At 40.6% G+C, this 20,377-nt stretch overlaps 1 protein-coding gene across 1 annotated transcript; it reads right to left on the bottom strand.

Moving 5' to 3' along the window:
* Positions 1-496: 496 nt before the first annotated feature.
* On the bottom strand, positions 497-17,029 carry LOC118423939 (G-protein coupled receptor 54-like). The gene is made up of 4 exons (XM_035832265.1): positions 16,678-17,029; positions 3,929-4,064; positions 1,476-1,683; positions 497-1,061 (listed from the first exon to the last, which is right to left on the bottom strand). Exons 1-4 carry the CDS (start codon positions 16,993-16,995, stop codon positions 572-574), a joined length of 1,152 nt encoding a protein of 383 aa, XP_035688158.1. The 5' UTR covers positions 16,996-17,029; the 3' UTR covers positions 497-571.
* Positions 17,030-20,377: the final 3,348 nt, after the last annotated feature.

Below are 20,377 nucleotides of genomic sequence, written 5' to 3'. Positions count from 1 at the left end.
TATGTCGTCTCTGTCAGTATGGAAATTAACCCAGGAAAAAGTGTCCGTGCTGATGATGCAGCCAGTTTGAGATAAAAGATAACGATAATTTATGGCTTCGAAAATTTCAATTGAGTCCAACTCTCTTACCAAAACACGTGGGGTCTTTGGTGATTGCCGGCCGGGGCATGCACTTATATTGCTACTACACTTTGTTTCTAAAAAATCGTATTGAACCGATCAATGGATTTCGATTTGTGATATATTGATTTATCTATATACAATTAAACGCCCCTTTCAACATGGATGATCTTTTCGCACTATTTGACCTTTGTGAAGATGTGGGTACGTCGTTTAGCAACCTATTTTCCAGGAAGCCCTGTTTTCATGTATGTCCAGGTACCTTTCTGTCATGTCACCAGGTAGTGACTAAGTCAGTGGCCTAACCATAATGTCTGCTTGGGGAGTGGATAATTAACTCAGCGAGTGACGAGAGCTGGAATTGTACAGCCTACTTTTAGGTGATCAATACCAAACCAAAATGCGTCATTGGCAGAGGTCTCCGTAGCTCCGTTAAGAAACTACTATTTTATTACTCGCTTGGTTGAGGTTGTTCGATTGAGCCAAACGTCACCGCTCTACAAGACGGGCGTTTAGTGTTAAAGGTAACGATAACGGGCCTGGCGGCAGAGGATCTTAGCGTGATGTCTGTAGCTGTCTTCCCTGGCCGGGAGGAGCTAGAGCTGCGCCCGGTGGCGAGAGCACCTTTACGCGAGGGCAGTTTTCTGCACAGACAAGGGAACGACTGCCGTAGGCAACGGCGATAGTTCTCTCCTAGGAGCGTGTAAACAAAAGGGTTCAGCATCGAATTGGAATAGCAAAGAATCAGTGCGACTGTCTTGGTCCATGCTAAAATGCTAGTTATCTGCAGTTGCCCAGGGCTAAACACAACCCACAGGTTGATGATGTGATTTGGTAGCCAGCAGCAGGCGAAGAGAACCACCACACCCACCACCATGCAGGATGTCCGCCGGGTCTGCTTGGCTTGTGCGTCGGTCTTCTGGGCGTGGCTGATGCTGAATCTGGTGGGGAGGGAGTGGTAAATGGAATTTCGTATTCAATACATGGTTAAGACATGCAAGATAAATAAATTTATCTACATTTCAAACCTCAAGTCTTTACAACCAGTTGGATTTTTCAGGTTTGTTTTGGTTTAAAAAATGGAGTTCAACTCTAGCTACAGACAGAATATATTCATGATGTACTAATGGATTAATCTGTCAACTTAAATATGGAGTTCAACTACAGGTCAAAGCATGCCAAAGGTCACAATTTTTTGGCAATAATGTACATGCTTCAGTCTATATAGCAGATCGAAACCTCGCCCTCTATGATCAATCAATTTTACACAGAAAAAAAATGTGTCGAAACTAAATAAACAATCAAGAGTATGCAAGGTGCATTTTCTGCGCAACTCTGTGAATGTGTTCCCTCACCTGGTCAGGAGTTTCCGCACGATGAAGGAGCAGCTGATGGTACAGAAGACCAGCGGGATGACGTAGGTGATGAGGAAGGTATACAACATGTAGCTTCTCTGTGCAGACGGACTGGGCCAGACATCCCGGCAGATATCCTGAGGACCGAAGTTGTCGACCACTTCGATTTGCATGTTTAAACCCAGAGGCAGTGCAAGGAGGAACGAGCCTGGTGAAAACAACAGCACAGAAGACATATGTAACACTTCATTGACTATCATTCATTGAAATACACTTATAAGACATATTTAGTTTGCAATATCTTCCAACACCAGTCTTGTACGTTTTTTTAAAAATCCAGATCCACCAGCTCTACGGGGATCGTAGAACTCGGCAAAAACTCGGGAAATTGGCCACGAGAGCCAGTCCACGCTAAGGTTATTTTTAATGCTCCCTGTGCGGCCGGCTAACTCCTCTAGTGGCAAAACTCCCCTGGCAAATTATTCTCCCTGTAATAGCCAGCGTAGCCAGTCTGGTAGAGACTAATAATCAGCAGTGACCCGAGACAAAGGGGGCTGAAGGAGATGGTGAAACACGCATCACAAATAGTCGTTACTGTGACCGTAGATTACTCTTATAGGTCACTCTAATGTGATTTGTTATTGATCTTCCTTCCATTTACATCCTATAACAGTCTTCTTGTGATGCAAATTCGTTTGGTATCAAAATGGACATAAATACATCATCATAGATAATCTGATATAAAATTCAGCCTAACTGATGAGCGGTGTAACTGGAACTGACTGAATCAACTCAATTCTACTCTACTCTACTCTACTCTACTGTACTGTACTGTACTGTACTGTACTCTACACTACTCTACTCTACTCTACTCTACTCTACTCTACTCTACTCTACTCTACTCTACTCTACACTACACTACTCTGCTCTACTCTACTCTACTGTACTCTACTCTACACTACTCTACTCTACTCTACTCTACTGTACTCTACTGTACTGTACTCTACTCTACTCTACACTACTGTACTCTACTCTACTGCACTCTACTGTACTGTACTGTACTGTACTGTACTGTACTCTACTCTACACTACTGTACTCTACTCTACTGTACTCTACTCGACACTACTCTACATACTGTACTGTACTGTACTGTACTGTACTGTACTCTACTCTACTCTACTCTACTCTACTGTACTCTACTCTACACTACTCTACTCTACTGTACTCTACACTACTCTACTCTACTGTACTCTACTGTACTCTACACTACTCTACTCTACTCTACACTACTCTACTCTACTCTACACTACTCTACTCTACTCTACTGATATTATCATAGCAGGCCAATTCATATATTAGCTCCATGTAAAGACATGTTATACATTCATGGCCAAGCATACAGACTGCTATCATCAGCATCTTCTAGATTATTGGTATTACATACTTTGGTTATGTATAAAGCAGATAAGTTCTAAGATACTATCTATAGCTGCAATATTATGTATGTACAAGTTACTATGCATTGTACCTGTTGCAAAGTCGTGAAATAAAGTTCTCTCTATATTGTTTAAATTAATGACTCATCTGTACAGTTTGAATTTATGACCGTCCTACAATACTGTCTTTCCCCTTGTCTTTTTTGTTGATAATGAGGGCGGATACATCAGCTAAACATTACATTATCTCAAACGCATACACACGGTGATCCAAGAAGCTTTGAAGATGCGACGAGTTTTATGATACATAGTTTCATTGCAGAGTTATCATTTGTCATTCACGTGTTGCTGACTACACGTGATATCTCACTGCACTTACGTCAATCGGGGTTCGTTCACTGCGTCTCTGTTTTGTTTTCTCCTATTTTTCTAATTTAGATATTGCGTAATACGATATGACTTAGAAGACGACAAAATACACAAGCAATTCGTTCTTTATCTCGTTCTTAGATTAGCAACCCAATTCGCTGAGTATCTTTCGAACCCTGCAGTGTCGCAAGCTTGACGCAAGTGCAGTGAGCGCGCACCTCAAGGACTTACTTTGAAGTTGCGCAAAGGGCGCTTGGATAAATAAATCGTAGAATCTTCAACGGCTTTAGATGTAGTCAGTATGGCAATTAACTAAGGAAACAGTGCCTGTTTTGATGATACAGCCATTTCAGGATAAAAGAGAACGCTAATTGATGGCTTCGAAAAATTCAATTGAGACCGGCCCCCTTACCTATACACGTGGACCAATCAATTCACATGGGGTCTTTGATGAATGCCGGGCCATGTGCTTATATTGCTGCCACTGCTGGTCAGTTTTGTTTCCAGAAAATCGTATTGGACGCATCAAAGGATTTCAATTTGCAATATATCGATTTGTGATTTGCAATCTATAGGCAATTGAACGCTCCTTGTGTTAATTGAAGTCCTGGGTGAGTTTGTATTACTAAGCACAGTGGAAAGCGTACCTATCCATGTACACGCACTGACAATGGCTGCAACCTTCGGTGTACGGTAGTCTATGGAGCGGAGTGGATGTACAATTGCGCAGTAGCGGTCAATGCTCAGAACTGCAAGCGTGATACACGTGGCCTGGACTGTTACCTGTGAAAAAAACAAAAACATTCATAAACATAATTCATCAGATGCGCCAAGTAGCAATTACTCACTCAAGCAACTGGTTATGATTTTGGAAACAGACATTTCAGATAACATCCGCTATCTTTCGTCAGTGACACTGAAGAGATCTTTTTGGAGAGTGGGTTAAAAAAAAGCAATTCATCAGATTGTATTTTTTCAAAACATTAAAGTGATATAATGATACCTACCAGTGCTACAATATCCCATTCCAATTTCCGAAATATTACATTTTTTTTACCATTTCTTAGCACAGTCAGTTATATTAACACTGATGAAGTACATACTAATATACGGGAAGGGTGTGACAGGACAATTATAACACATGTTTAAATCTTGTGATCTTTCAAACAAAAACATGGTCATATTCGCATATTCGACCGACCAATGGCTTGTTTGTAATTTACAAAATATTACATGGTGTAGCTTTAAATATATATCCATCGTTAACATTAGTAATACCAACTACTATGAATACTGATTTCGGCACGTGTTAATTAATCTAATGTATAAGGTAAAAAAAGGAAACGGTAGTCCCGTAGCTTATTGGGAACTGTATCGAGAGTGCGTTAATTGCTATTCTCTGCGTCTAGCGTGCGATATTGAAAGGCAGAGCCCATCCCTCTCCTTCTATCACCTTTGATCTCCCTAAGAAACGAATTCAGGTACCAAGTTTTAATCTGGTTGGGATAAGGAAAGTCATCATGTAAAGCGCATTTTCTCTGGACACAACGTCCGGTCTAGGATACCAGACATCGTACCCATGGCCTCTCTAGCTCGGGTCCTCAAGTCTTGACACTCCAAGAAGAAAGTTAAGTAGATCACCAAAACAAAAAGTATGTTACTCAAATGTAGAATCAGGTTAATGCTACTGTTTCATTATTGATGGTCATACCCCGCCCTACAGTTTACACGGAGATATTAAGATTTAATACTAGATGTATGGCAAGAAAAATGGTAAGAAGCCAGGCGTATGTAGGGCGAATATACTATTATTGATGCAGTCTTTATCCTTTAGGATACAGACAATAGCAATATAAATCTAGTGTAATGGCAGAACAATCTAAACTTATGGTACATCTACATCGTCAACCTACTCTTTTTCATGTCATTATCTTTATCTTCACAGCTCCCACTAGAATGCACCAACACCCAAGTTGTTTTTCACTGACAGTAGCAACATTAACATACATCTACTATAATGGCAGATTAATCTAAACTTATGGTACATCTACATAACCTTCTCTTTTTTAATGTCATTATGTTCACAGCTCCCACTAGAATGCACCAACACCCAAGTTGTTTTTCACCGACAGTAGCAACATACATCTACTGTAATGGCAGAACAATCTAAACGTATGGTAAATCTACACAACCTACTCTTTTTCATGTCAGTATCTTTATCTTCACAGCTCCAACTAGAATGCACCAACACCCAAGCTGTTTTTCACTGACAGTAGCAACATACATCTACTGCAATGGCAGAGCAATCTAAACGTATGGTACATCTACACAACCTACTATTTTTTAATGTCATTATGTTCACAGCTCCCACTAGAATGCACCAACACCTTGGTTGTTTTTCACCGACAGTAGCAACATACATCTACTGTAATGGCAGAGTAATCTAAACGTATGGTACATCTACACAACTTACTCTTCTTCATGTCATTATCTTTATCTTCACAGCTCCAACTAGAATGCACCAACACCCAGATTGTTTTTCACTGACAGTAGTGACATACATCTACTGTAATGGCAGAACAATCTAAACGTATGGTACATCTACACAACCTACTCTTTTTAATGCCATTATATGTTTATCTTCGCAGCTCCCACTAGTTCACATCAACACCCAGGTTGTTTCTCATTGTGTGAATATTGTCGTTTTGCAAAGACTGGCGTATCCATCTCCAGCTAGATATCGAGTGTTTGTGAGCATTCATTTTCCAAATTATGAGACGAACTTCCAAAGGTGCCATTAACTAAACCAGCTCGCTGTTTGCAATTACCGTTAAATTACGCCATTGTGAATATCTGTGATCATAGAACCTTCCAAATTGACATAGTTGATTTATACACAAACTACATCTCTGCGTTGGCGTATTATACGTTGGAACCGTGAGAAAGCTAACTTAATGCATGTGAAAGCTTTTCAAGCAAACTATAAGTTACTGAATTTAGCGTGGGCTTTGTGATGTTGCCAGGTACTTAGTGCACTTCAGTATTCTCAGGCTTTGATCCAGATTCTAGACGCCGCTGAAAATGTTGCGTGCTATTTAAGGTGTCGTTTTGAGGTCCAAGGGGGCATTAAAGGTGTCAAAGGTCATGGGAATAATCTAAAAGCGATCAATACTCAATTAGGTTCGATTCATCAATCACTCCATCATAAGGCGAGGGGTGTGACAATAACACAACATAACACACCCACCCACACACTGACGAAAAATAGTGAATGCTACATGGAGCGTCTGGCCGTTTCCAAAAGCTATCCAGATTCTTGATCATGACTGTAACCTTGCATATCTAACTTTCATTGGCAAATTTGCCAAAGGTTTGCTTTAACGTTGCAGATGTTAAGTCATTGAAAATATGCCTGAATTATTTTAACTTTTTTTTAAAAACGGGTTTGCTCAGTGCAAGGCCATTGGGACTTCTTCTAGGAACTGAACTACGCTAACTGTCGCAGCATCTCTTCTCCCTAAGTCAGAAACATCGAGGTTCGACAAGCTTGAGTAACTACTAGGGGTTATGAGGTCGGGAAATTCCCTATCCCATTTATTTTTAGGGCTGACAGTTTTCAAAGAAAGGTAGGCAATCTCGCCGACCAACCCCCAAAAGGCCCTGCCTACGACTGAGTCCCAATCATTATCTGGAGGTGGTACGGAGGCCATGGTCGGCTATGTGTGGCCGTTTAGTCACCTAAGGGTTGCATCCTCTAATTACGTGTCATTTCCCCACGCTACTACGTTTCCTACTCTTCAAAAGGCGCGGCAGTTTTGGGTCACTGACAAAAGAAATGAATGGTTCCTCCCGTGTTTCTATCTTCAATCAAGACCAGGGCTTGTTTGGAGCAAAAAATGCAAAAATGGAGCAAAAGACGTAAAAAAAAATGGACAGACATTCTCCTGCAGTACCAACTCCACTCACCAGGAGTCCCATCGCGTTCCCAACGCCTACCGATATACCAAATATCATCACAATCCAACCAGAGGTTCTCCCGTCATAACATTATCACCGGACAGCAAAATCATACAAATAACTTTACTGAAAAAAATACCTCCATCACTCGTGGAGGTGACAACACACTGCCATACATAGCGAGAGCATGTTCAGTCTACAGTCATTAATAACTACAGCCAAATCAAGCATGGTACAATCAATTAACCGCCACTTACAAGCGTCCAGCAATACGTTTAATGAATTAAGGAATTAATGTAGCTACATTCAATATCAATAGCAGCCACAATATAGAACATCGGCAATCAAAAATAGAGCAAGATAAAAGAAAAAACAAATGATCTTTTATAAGTACAGACGAAGTAGGGCATCACCATGGTAACAGAACAATAAACAGCGGCCAACTTAGGCCATACTGTAAATATTGTAATTTTCGCGGTGGTTTAATGCCCGCTGTTTCCCCTTTAACCTTTGAAAATTAACGTGGCACAAAAAAAGTTATATCTGTCATCTGCCCGCTTTCCGCCTTGTTTCAGCTGAGGATTTAAAAAACATTGATAATGCTTCATTTCCTTCCAACTGCGAAATTAGATCCCCGCAGACTTATAGTTATTTACAGTTACCAAGCAACTCTCATACACGGACTGTTACCTAAACAGCTACGTAACAACATAAGGACATAACCAATTACAATCAGCAACAACCAAATTAGGGATATAGTCTATGGGTATCTATTACCACAGTTTAACTAGGATATGTATTATCAATTAGCATTCATGAGATTCTTGGAATAGTGGCGTTAATCAGTTTTACAGTCATGATGTACGTCATCAATGCCGTGACGGGAATAGATCACAAAATCAAAAATCCTTAAGGGTACCGTTTGATTTGTGTACCTCTCGTATAGAGAGACTTATCATCATGTAAAATATACCACAACAATACAATACATTCAGCCGTTTTAGAGTTATGCCGATCTTCTGCAAATAAATAAAAACACACACAAACGCTACCCAAAATACAACCTTCTTGGCGATGTTCGAATTGACGAATTTCGAATCAAGTAGTCCAGTTTGGTTTGGAATGTATGGCTTCTACGTATGTCGTCTAGATCGTCTAGGTCTCTCCCTCTCTCTCTCTCTCTCTCTCTCTCTCTCTGTGTGTGTGTCTCTCTCCTGTCACCCTCTCTATCTCTGTCTCTCGCCGTCTCTCTGTCTTTCTGAGGGCATCCTGGCTAATAAAATCGTTCAGACATTTCTACCTGTGCAATGGTCACGTGAACCTTCAAAAAATTTCACTGTGATAAAATAGAAATTCTCTCAGGTCAAAAAAACAGGCTCCAAAACGCTCAAGATCATCCCCTTCATAGATCGTTAAGCCCTGGATCTACATCAAAAAGTACTAATACGTGATTGCCAATATGCATAAGTCTTTACAGATTACAGTACAGTACAGCGCCATCAGTTTATGGCAGTTTAATGGGCAGTGGGAAGGCTTAGAGTTATTTTCGTCCTAAGATCCTGACATAGGGCCGGAATAAACAACTACTGAAATACAGCTATCGCCCTCCACCATGCAACCGCGGCTCTTAGAGACTCCGTTACGCGTTAAGGCGTGACGATCTCGACGGCCTATTTACGGTATAAGGTCATTGCTTGCAAAAACGCACTAAGTGCAAGAGGCGTCTAGATATCATGTTTGTATATCCTACATTTGCCTTTCTTAAACTTATCTGCCTCTACCCTGTTACCACTAAATCCTCCCATTTCCGAAATTGAGTCATGAGGAAATTACATTTCCATATTGTCTCCCTTTACTCCATAACTTCGTTTGGTAATGAGAAATATTATCGTACTTTCAAAACTAAGTGTTATATTTCACATGTAAATACTTTGTTGAAAATTCAATCTCGGATCTGCAAAGTACATGTTACATAATTCTACTCTGGCGCATGTGAGTATGTAGCATCCAAAACACAAAAAACTTTTCTTACTGGGAACGCGTTTTCAATCTTTCTCTGCCACCTGTGCAACTGCGAGTAAAGTCATTACGTAGTATCTACCCGGGACTCGGTAAGTGGGACACATGAAGAATCAATTTCCTTTTTCGTCATATCTTTTGACAAGATCACGTCTGGAATTCGTCAGCTCGTGAGCTAGTGGCCTTCTGATGATATGGCTCTGAATTCTTACACAACACTGTCAACAGGACGTTGAAAGACTCTATAGCTAGTACATTAATATCTCACTGCACGTGGGGCACCAGTGCGGCACTATGGCGTTTGAAGGATACTCAACGAATTTCAGAAAAACAGAACAGATTTTCTTACGTTTTGTGTATTTTGTTGTCTTTTTAAGTCATACTTTTACGTCATACGCTATAACTAGATTAAAAAAAAAAAATCGGTGAAAATAACTCAACAGTGCTGTAGTGAACGAGCCCCGCAGTGCCGCACCAATGCCCCAAGTGCAGTGAGATACCACCTTACGTTTTGTACTTCAAGGAGATCTCGATATTCGTTGGGGTTAAATACCATATATGATATGATCACGTGTAATGACGCATATATGAAACTTAACGAAAAGCCTCGATTGAATTAATTTATTGATGGGAATGTTTATATATATTTCCGGTATGAAATTACTTACAGCACGTACACTGCATTAGTACAGCTATAACCTATCTTCGTAATTGTCCAGAAATCTTCTTTTTCCAAGTTTCCAGACTTTCCTGACTTATCACAAATATGTCTTCATACTTAAAGTAAGAGAGGATAAGATGTTCGATCCCGGTTTCCAACCAACAAAGAAGTCATAATAGATACTTACCTTATTGGAACTAAACAGAACATTTTGTATACACTTAATATGTTTTTCATTCGACAAGGAAAATGTGGCACAGCAGTCAAAGTAGTTTCTTGCTAGAATTTTGGCAATACCGCAAGAAGAAGAAGAAGTACCGCATGTATACAGAGAGAGAGAGAGAGAGAGAGAGAGAACATTATTGCACGACATTTGTACATGGTACAATGTATGGCAACTACTATTACACAAAGTACAAAATAGGTATAGAATAAGACTTAACATCCCAATTAACACACAAGTCTCTGATATAGTGTTACAATCGAGTTGGGCTAATCATGAGTTTCAGTATTCTTTCTAATAGCAAAGCAGTCTTTGATATATTTGTCTATCTTTGCATTATGGGAGTTGTGGCATCTAAAGATATATACAAATCTGTCTGTAGCATCGAGTCTCTTGAAATCTGCTGTACTGGATTTGAGAAATGTGAGTAGCTCATTATGCAAAAGCACAGAGAAAGTTTGGCAAACTCAATGACGATAAATGATACTATGTAACAATAGCATATAACATATATAGCACGTGCGCTAACAACCTATCCCCCCGTGTCCTGGAGTGATATGAGTTCTGTATCTGATTGACGGACGTGTACTCGTACATCCGTCAAACAAAGCTAGAAGCTCTTTGTCCCCAAAGTAACTTTGAATTGTAAGATTACAAAATGGGGTGTTGAGGCTTCTTCATCTTATTGCCGGATGTGCTCAATCAAACAGAGCTATAAGCTATAATCAGTCAGGCAGTCAGAATGCTTTGATGTACTTAATGCTTGTCCTGCTAAGCCCGTGTATAGACGGGATGGATGCACATATATATGCCTTGGTGTGGGCCCAGTAATCTTGACAGGTTTTGGGAATTTCTCACTAAAATACGGCAAACCGATTCGATTGGTGAGGTAAGTCCGCAGCACAGAATATTTCAAGTTTTACTGATCTGATTAACTAACCCGCTTAGGCTTTACTGATCTGATTAACTAACCAGCTAGGCTTTACTGATCTGATTAACTAACCAGCTTAGGCTTTACTGATCTGATTAACTAACCAGCTTAGGCTTTACTGATCTGATTAACTAACCAGCTAAGGCTTTACTGATCTGATTAACTAACCAGCTTAGGCTTTACTGATCTGATTAACTAACCAGCTAAGGTTTTACTGATCTGATTAACTAACCAGCTTAGGTTTTACTAATCTGATTAACCAACCAGCTTAGGCTTTACAGATCTGATTAACTAACCAGCTTAGGCTTCACTGATCTGATTAACTAACCAGCTTAGGCTTTACTGATCTGATTAACTAACCAGCTTAGGCTTTACTGATCTGATTAACTAACCAGCTTAGGCTTTACTGATTTGATTAACTAACCAGCTTAAGCTAGGGTCACATTTTCAAACTGGGACCCGATCGGACCGCAATCGGGACAAAAAATGATATAAAAAAAGACTTCAAAATACACAAAATGTCAAACTAAGTTTCTCGGGTATGATCTGTGTATATTTCTAGGTATACATTTTAATTTTTCGTGTCTTAAAACATCCCGACCGGGCTCCGGTTTGGAAATGTGACTAAGCCTAAGAGGGGTTAAATTTGCGAAAAGATTCTTAGCAGGGCAAGGGACTATTGTCACACTGTAAATACTATTAAAGTAAAGGTTGGGTCAAACCTCCGTATATGTTTAAGTCCGTATGAGGCGCGCATGGGAGTATTTGCCTCCATCAGGCCCCACAGGTCGCTGGAAAAATCAAAGAAATTGGACCAACGTAAAACAACTTACATGTCGGTAACTAACCTAGGTCGCTAACCATACTTCTCGGTCAACTAACTCATCTGGCATGTTATGTATCTATATTTATCCAATTTGTACTATTTTTACCGCGACCTGTGGAACCTGGTAGAGACTAAGAACTTCATACGCACCTCAAACGGACTTAAATATAAACGCATTTGTGACCCCACCTTTAGAAATTGTTTACAAAACGTGTTGCCTGTACGTGGGACATGTGATGTGGATGGAGTAGGTATCTCACACACGTAACTGGGTCAGTAAGTGAAGGATTGGCTACAAAAGGACATCGATCTCTCTTTCGTTTAAACGATATCGATACGATATTAAAAGTGTGACGGCGTCTACAGCAGATAAGGAATCCGTGTTACACTAATCATCCAGTTGAGGCTGTGAGAAGTCACACTAGTAGGTATGTACAAATCAATATGGGTTGCGTAACCTTTTTGGTTTAGATTAGGTTTGCGACCGTAAGAAGTCGTTTTTGTTCAGTTCGGTAAACCAAGCTGCACGGGAAAAGTCAAAGGAGAACATTTTACCCATTTTACCCAATACAACATTTTACAAACAAACAAACCCGCATACTTTACCTAAACCAAGAGAATGTCAATGATCCATACGGACGTGAAAATAGCATTTGTTTGTATTTGCTTTTGGACAGACGAGAACAATGTGGCACTGTACTCAAGTTAGTAACTTATATTGACAGTGCCGCATACACAGCACAGGTTAAGGTAGTCTTTTCTTTTACGTCCCCGACCGAAGTCAGGTACCCATTTTTACACCTGGGTGAAGTGAGGAAAGTCGTGTAACGTGCCTTTCCCAAGGGCACGACGTCGGGGAAACGGCGGGTATAAAACATGGGGCCTCTAGATTCCAATCCGAACGCTCTACTAGTTATAAATTACGCAACACACGACGCCAGATATATAGTATTACGCACTCGTGTGACCGATGCATGACTTGTAACCTTTCCAGTAATGGAATCTATTCTGGTTCAATCATATAAGATCATCACGTTATAGACTCAAAAGGAGTTGCCCCGGCCCGTCTCTAGGTATCCCCTAACTCGAGATGGTTTCCACTATATGAACACTAAGCAGAAGTATTATGCCCTTACCAAAGCGATCATTGCCATTGACATTTTTAAGTATAGACCAATAAGCAGATTATTGCACCTTGGTCAATGTAAGGGCAGGCGAAAAGTACGCTCGATTCTCCCTTAAGTGTGCTATCGTTTCGGTCGATTCTTAAAGAGGGTCGTTAGTATTTTCAACTGAACTTTTTATCCTTTTGGGAATCGGTGTTTTGCGAAAATCGGCTTTTCCATGAAAATCGTGCGATTAAAATCTAGGAGTCAAGTGAATTAGAAGACCGGAGTACGAGAATTACTACCGAAAATGTCATATAGACCTCGCAGGCTCGACAGACGGTACGTGATCGACTTTTGCGCTCGATAAAACGGGTTTTTCTGACACCCAAGGCCTTCAACACCTCATCTAGACAATAGGAAACAGTTCTTTAAATTTGGCTCTTTATCTCTTTTATTGTATTTTGCTCTGGGCAAAAACCGATTGGAAATCCAAAGCCAAATATGTCAATGCCTAAAGCTTAGTCAGTCGAAAATAGGTCAAGCGACATACAATGTTGTACATACATGTCTAACTTGTCGCTGTATGCCCAAAACGTTCTAATGAGATTATAGAATGCAATCCATTTATAACAGCATCTTGAATCAGGTCGTAGGCAAGCAGTTTGAATGTGATGTATATACATATCGAGCAGTGAAGCACAAGATACTGTAGTTAATTTTGGCCTGGGATACAATCCTCTTCTTTGAATTTCTAAGCATTACATGGGGCTGGGTACTTATGCCAAAGGAGTTGTGAACATCGTTGGCTAACATGCTGCATTTATGTATATTACTCTTTTATTGGGGAGCGTACAAGAAGTCCAGAAATAGCAGCCAAGGCTAAAAGTTTAAATCATGACATTTCAATCAGTAAAAACGTGGCATCAAAGTTGTCATTTATAAAGGGAGAGCGGGGAGGAGAATTAAACCTACTGTATACATTTAATATTTACATTTACTTCAAGAAACCAAATTTATTGTAACACATCTTTTAATGATTTTTTTCCAAATCGGTATGATCATTTTAAAGCCAAGAAGGAAAAGGCCAGATATGAATGACGTTCAATGCACGTGCAGTTTATGTTAATATGTTAATTGAGGAGGCGTCATAGAATGCGTAATAGAGTTCGTAATAGAAATGTTTGATAATCCCAGGTTAAACGGTACCTCCTTTTCTGGCTTTTTAACGACTCCAAATAAAGTATAATGTAATTATGTATGTTCAAGACATTGCGAGCTGCCAGCCATTGGAATGTACATGAGGTATGCGTGGGTCTAATTACCATATCAAGAGCCAGCCGGGTTGTTTGTGAAAACGAAAAATAAAAGGGTATCTCAAGAAATAAACAGATCTTATCCTCGTCGCTCCTTCTTCTGTGTTCTGTTTGTTTTGTTGTGTTTGGTATCAAGTGCAAAGGACCATGCAACCTGGAGACTTCTAACGGATCGGAGCAAGGGGCCAGTCTAGGCACTTAGGCAGTAGGCAGGTTTAATATCACACAGTTCTTTTTCGCAAGTTGCCTGTCCGAGTGCCGGTTTAAAAATGTGACCCTACCATAAGCTCCTAGCGAGCTGACTTTAAAGCATGCGATAGCACGTTGGTATCAATTACCGGGATATCACGTTCCGGGTGGTACGTAAATGAGGTCGTGTTCGCGAATATCAAAGCCTGGACACGTCCGTCCTACGATGGTTGCGCTCTTGCGTTAGTCGTGCATCCTTTGTAAAAATTCAAATTGTTACTGGAAATGCTGCCTAAGATCCCTGCCGGTGGTTCTATTCTATCACAGCCTGCTTGAACTTCCTTCGACATACCCTTAAACTGCCAGAGTTTCAGCCCTATAAAATGCTATCAGTGCCAGGGTTGGCCGCTGTCCTCCAAAAAGAAACGTTAATGGCCGAACAAGACCGAACTCCCTAACTTCTGGGGTTCGTGCGCTACACGTACGGGCGCAAAGCTGCTACTTCGGGGGAATACGCTATCCCGGATATATCCGGGTGCGGCACACATGTACAGGACATGTATATTTGTGCCTGATATATCCGGGCTTAACGGATAACGACCAATACTCGGGCAATAGAGAACATGCTCGCTCCGTACATGTACATATACAAGTAGCTGCCTTGCGAATGAACGAAGGGGGCACTGATGCCCACCAAGCGCACACCATTGTGACAAGCACTCCCGAACTGTCAGATATAAACCATTAACCATGCCGAGCAAGATTGATTGATTATCGCTAGGAGAAGTTTGCTCGTCAATCAACCAGTACCCTATGTAAGTATGGGTTTGGGCACACGCGCTGCACTGAGCTAGATTAGCTGTGCAACAACGTAACATAGTGGCGAGAACATACTTTGTACCGCTTTGGTATCTTTAGCACACACACACACACACACACACACACACACACACACATGCCTACATAGATACATACACATACATATACATAATTACACAGACACAGACACAAGCACATACACATATATACACACACATACACCGACACAGCCACACACACGCACACACACACGAACACACACACACACACACACACACACACACACACACACACACACATACATACAGACACTCACATATACACATACGCATACGTATACACATACACATACACATACACATACACATACACATACACATACACATACACATACACATACACATACACATACACATACGCATACGCATACGCATACACATACGCAGACACAGACACAGACGCATACGTGATATATGATACAGCGCTAGTGTCATATCTTGAAAACGCCAAAACTGGTACACGGGACACCAAGCTGAGCATATGTGTTTTCAACGATGACCTCTATTTTGCACATAAATCACAATTACACAAAGAAGTAAAACCGACAGTAACGATCGATTACTCTCATTCATGCCCAATGGCTAGAAAAAGTGAAAGAGTGTCTATGTATGGAGAGATATCTAAGAAATTAGGCTGAAGAAAACAGGTTTATTTGAAATTTCCGAAGAGAAAAAAGAGAGAGAGAGAAAGAAATAAAACTGAAGCAAAATCTGGGGCGAAATTCGTAGGTTCTAAGCAACAGGTGAATCATAGCAGCTGCCTCAATGGAGAATTTGGTTGCAGGTTTGTCGTACGCCTTTGAAGCTCTAATCTACATGCTCTTCGTGACACTTGCTCGGCAATAACTCTATGCCTGGGTTCTTAGAATTTTTTAGAACTACAGGAGACCACACGTGTCTGCTGACCCCGTATACTTTGGCGCACACCAGACGAAAACAAGACAAAGAGAAAACCAAAACGGAAAGCGAGCATCGAGAGTGATTTTCACACTCATATCGGTGAAGTATTTCTATATATAATTTCCAAGGAGCTTAGAACATACTCAGCTTAAGTGCACAGGAGCTAGGCACGTATTCGGCTTGTTATTTTCGATGAGCCACGGCGGGTTTTATTAATGCACCAATCCCATTAAAAACTTGGTCGACGAGAAGGTATATTTCTTAAAAGCCCAGTCCAGTTGCATAGTGCATGGAAAATCAACTTTAATGGAACTTAGCGTCTGAGCTAATAAAGCATATTAAGTGTGATATGTGAAAAAGTGAAGGGCCTCTCTATAAGGACTAACTCACCTGCATCATGTAAAAGACGAAGGTGCACATGGTTTTGCCGAAGATCCAGCCGTACGTCAGGTAGTTGATGGTAGTGAAGGGGATACAGCAGACCAGGAAGGCCAGGTCGGTGACGGCCAGGTTGACGATGTAATAGTTGGTGACGGTTCTCATCTCGCTGAAGCGGGCCACGATGTAGATCACCAGCGAGTTGCCGACGCCGCCGATCAGCAGGATGACTCCGCACACGGTCGGCATGACGTAGGCCACGGCGCCCAGCCCGTGTGGTTCCGTCCGGTTGCCGGCGCTGGCGTTGAAGTCGTTCGTGAAGTTGTCCATCTTCCGCCATGGACTCGACGAGACTGGCTATACCGCTCCTACGCTACGCCTACTGTAGCGGCGTGATCGTCTCCCAATGGCTCCAGAGTAGGTCATTTGAATAATGAAGCAGCTGGCGTCCTGAAAACAGCACAGCGGATCGCTTCCTGCTACAGGCAACAGGTTTGCCAATCTTCATACAACTGTCAGTTCTTTCTTTCTTTGTTTTTTTTTATGGTTCAAACGCGTGACTTTGAAGTAGAAACATATGGCGTTATGGATCATACAGAAATATACGTATGACATGCGTAAACATTAGAAAGTGTCAGTTTTTTTTCTTTGTTTATGTTTTGTTTGTGCATGTTGTATATACGTTACAATGACATTTCTAAGGATCCAAAGGAATTATAAGAAGTCTTACCCTAAGTACGCGCACAGCCGCGTTCTATTCCTTACAAGCGGTAAGTGATACTGCTGCTAACTGAAAGAAATCATGAGACATAAATGTCAACACAACATGGGGGTTTGTTAGGATGAAGACATGGAGCTATGCGACCCATTTCCTTTTAACCCAACGTTAACACACATGGATATGCGATGTGATTACCAAACAAAGGAAGTATACAGTAAGACACACATTTCATGCATCGGAAGACATACGTTCGTTTATACCTTCTATAACTAAAAGGCGAGGAAATTTTTTCAACTTTATTTAGATTATTTGGCATTTATTAACTTTCAACATGTTTGTCATGACCTGAATTTAGCCCAGTGTGTCAAAATGTGCAAAAAAAGGTCTTGATTAATCCATTCATTGCCTTTACCTTACCCATGTCATGCACGAATTATTATTTCATTATACTAGCAATAGTTACCTTTCAAAAACAGAGAAAAAGTAATAGAAGTTACTTAAGATCAATACATATTCCAATTCTTATCTGTTAACTTAACTTCACTGTATATTATGCAACTCGTTACATTTCCTTAATGCTTAATTTTGCATTCTATTTTACCCTCGTAAGTGCCAAATTATTCTAGATGCGCTTAATCCCATGGGGCATGGATAGGTAACTGGTAATCAACGTAATAATGAAAGATAATAAAAGATGAACCTAAAACCAATGCGCTGTGCCTTTGAACTCCGCATGGTGTGCATTTATTACAAACTAGAAGTTAAGTGCTGGCACTAACAGTTGGTTTGATGATTATCATTTTCACGGAGATGTCTTTAGCTTTTGAGTGACAAAACTAGGGTAACCTGCGACTCCAATTAAGTCAGTCAACTCTGAGACAGAAAGTTAAAGTTCAAGGCAAAAGTAGTCCCGTACTCTTTTTCAGGCCGTAGGGCCAGAGATTGCTCTTCACTAGTACTGTGTCAAGGGCACGGCATTGAAAACCGGGCCCACCCCATTTCTCGAACCCCTTTTTACCCGCCGAAGTCATTGACAAGTACATAATGTTTTCACTTGGCTGTGGAGTGAGGACAGCAATGCAAAATGCTTTCCCCAAGGACACAACGCCTAGCTAGGTATACCAGGAATTAACCTCTCGATCTCGTGTGCACTAGCCTACCCACTCTGCCATACGACGCCACAGTAACCTACCTGGTAGTGTTATTCTTAGCTTATTCCTATAAGAATTATTTCAACACGACTACACATGTATGAGGACAGATGAGGCGGACTACAGTACGTGTTATAGTATAATGTACTAAGAGACATACATTGAAACTAACAAAGTGCGCATGCCTTGTTCTCACCTGGTTGTTTAGAATAATAAACTGAATGTTTCTTTTTTTAGTAAGTGTTATAGTATAATGTACTAAGAGACATACATTGAAACTAACAAAGTGTGCATGCCTTGTTCTCACCTAGTTGTTAGGAATAATAAACTCAATGTTTCTTTTTTTAAATAAAAGTCGGCTGTTAGAAATATAGTTTTGAGTAACTGTTTTGATTTTGGAGTCAATATTAGAGCAGGAAGTGGAAGTTTTTGGCTCTGTCAGACAAGAGTTCTGGGTATCAACAACGGTATAAGCATAAATCTTCTGCCATTGCCGGCAATGTTACAAGAAGTGGAAGTTGAATTCCAGTGTGCAAAATACCCACTTGCACACTTGCACATTGTAACCACTTTTTGCTTGATGCAACTTACTTCTAAACTCAGGTTGCACTGGGTGCAACTTAGATTTTGATCCTTAGAACTCGATTTTGTTGTCAATTAATACTTGGAAGAAATAAATGGACTGAGGCAGCTCCGTTTCATATCAGCCAAACATGTACTATTGTGTATGTATGTATTCCAGAAATTAGTGAACTGTAGGTGGTGCAACTTGAAATTCAGTTGTGCAACCTATTTTTGCCCCAGGTTGCACACTTTGCAACCAAACTGTTGTCAGATAATAGAGAACAAACCAGTGTTTTGATTACAACCGTCATCATGGTGCCTTCTCAATAGTGTATACATATGTGATTAATTGGGTATACACTGCATACACATGCTAACATGAATTACAATTGAGTGACTTTTTGCATATGATCCTAACGAGTAAGTGGTTAAACCAGTTTTTCTAGTTAGCTGTACTTGGTTTGAATTGTTCTGCTAGTTCAGTCTAGTGACGCTGAAGAAGAGAGATGGATGTCTCTCGAAACGTCCGGAAGTAAATATCCGTTTTTTATCCAGTTGTAGAGATTGAATTGTATTTGCATAACTATTGTAATCTTTCACTTTATTTGTCGATACTGTCACTGTAGCTGTAATCAAATTGATACCTTAATTGCATTCATGATTCATCTCTCTAAGAATCGTATCGAGGTTAACGTTTTGTCGAACGTTAACCTCACCTTGAAATAACTCTTATTTTGCCTTGTCGCAATTCCTGCATCTTTTGTGTATCCATTTCCGGGCAATGCTTTAATGAGACGATACATTGGTGTGCACCTACCTTCATTAGTACTACAGTGTATTTCCAACGAAAGCAATCAAGGAGATACTACCGGTAGCAGCAGCGTACTATAGGGACCTACTAGAGAGCTGTGTTCTGCAGTGTATACACAATTAATCACAGATGGATACACTATTGAGAAGGCACCAAGGTGACGGATGTAATCAAAAGACTGGTTCGTTCTCTGTTACCTGACAACAGTGATGAAGGTTGTAATCAAAAGACTGGTTTGTTCTCTGTTACCTGACAACAGTGATGAAGGTTGTAATCAAAAGACTGGTTTGTTCTCTGTTACCTGACAACAGTGATGAAGGTTGTAATCAAAAGACTGGTTTGTTCTCTGTTACCTGACAACAGTGATGAAGGTTGTAATCAAAAGACTGGTTCGTTCTCTGTTACCTGACAACGTTTGGGTATCTGGACCTGATATGACGAGTGCAGTGTTTGGTGTTGGATGGC

The sequence above is a fragment of the Branchiostoma floridae genome, chromosome 10, assembly GCF_000003815.2.
Source record: "Branchiostoma floridae strain S238N-H82 chromosome 10, Bfl_VNyyK, whole genome shotgun sequence".
In the NCBI taxonomy this organism is placed as follows: domain Eukaryota; kingdom Metazoa; phylum Chordata; class Leptocardii; order Amphioxiformes; family Branchiostomatidae; genus Branchiostoma; species Branchiostoma floridae.
This window is presented reverse-complemented; position numbering and strand designations above follow the sequence as displayed.

What these genes read in the sequence shown, in the direction of transcription:
- LOC118423939 (XM_035832265.1), bottom strand. Translation starts at nt 16,995, where the DNA reads ATGGACAACTTCACGAACGACTTCAACGCCAGCGCCGGCAACCGGACG. An exon ending in TCGTCTTTTACATGATGCAG is followed by an intron (nt 4,065 to 16,677) that starts GTGAGTTAGTCC and finishes TTTTTTTCACAG; the next exon opens with GTAACAGTCCAGGCCACGTG. An exon ending in CAGTGCGTGTACATGGATAG is followed by an intron (nt 1,684 to 3,928) that starts GTACGCTTTCCA and finishes TGTTTTCACCAG; the next exon opens with GCTCGTTCCTCCTTGCACTG.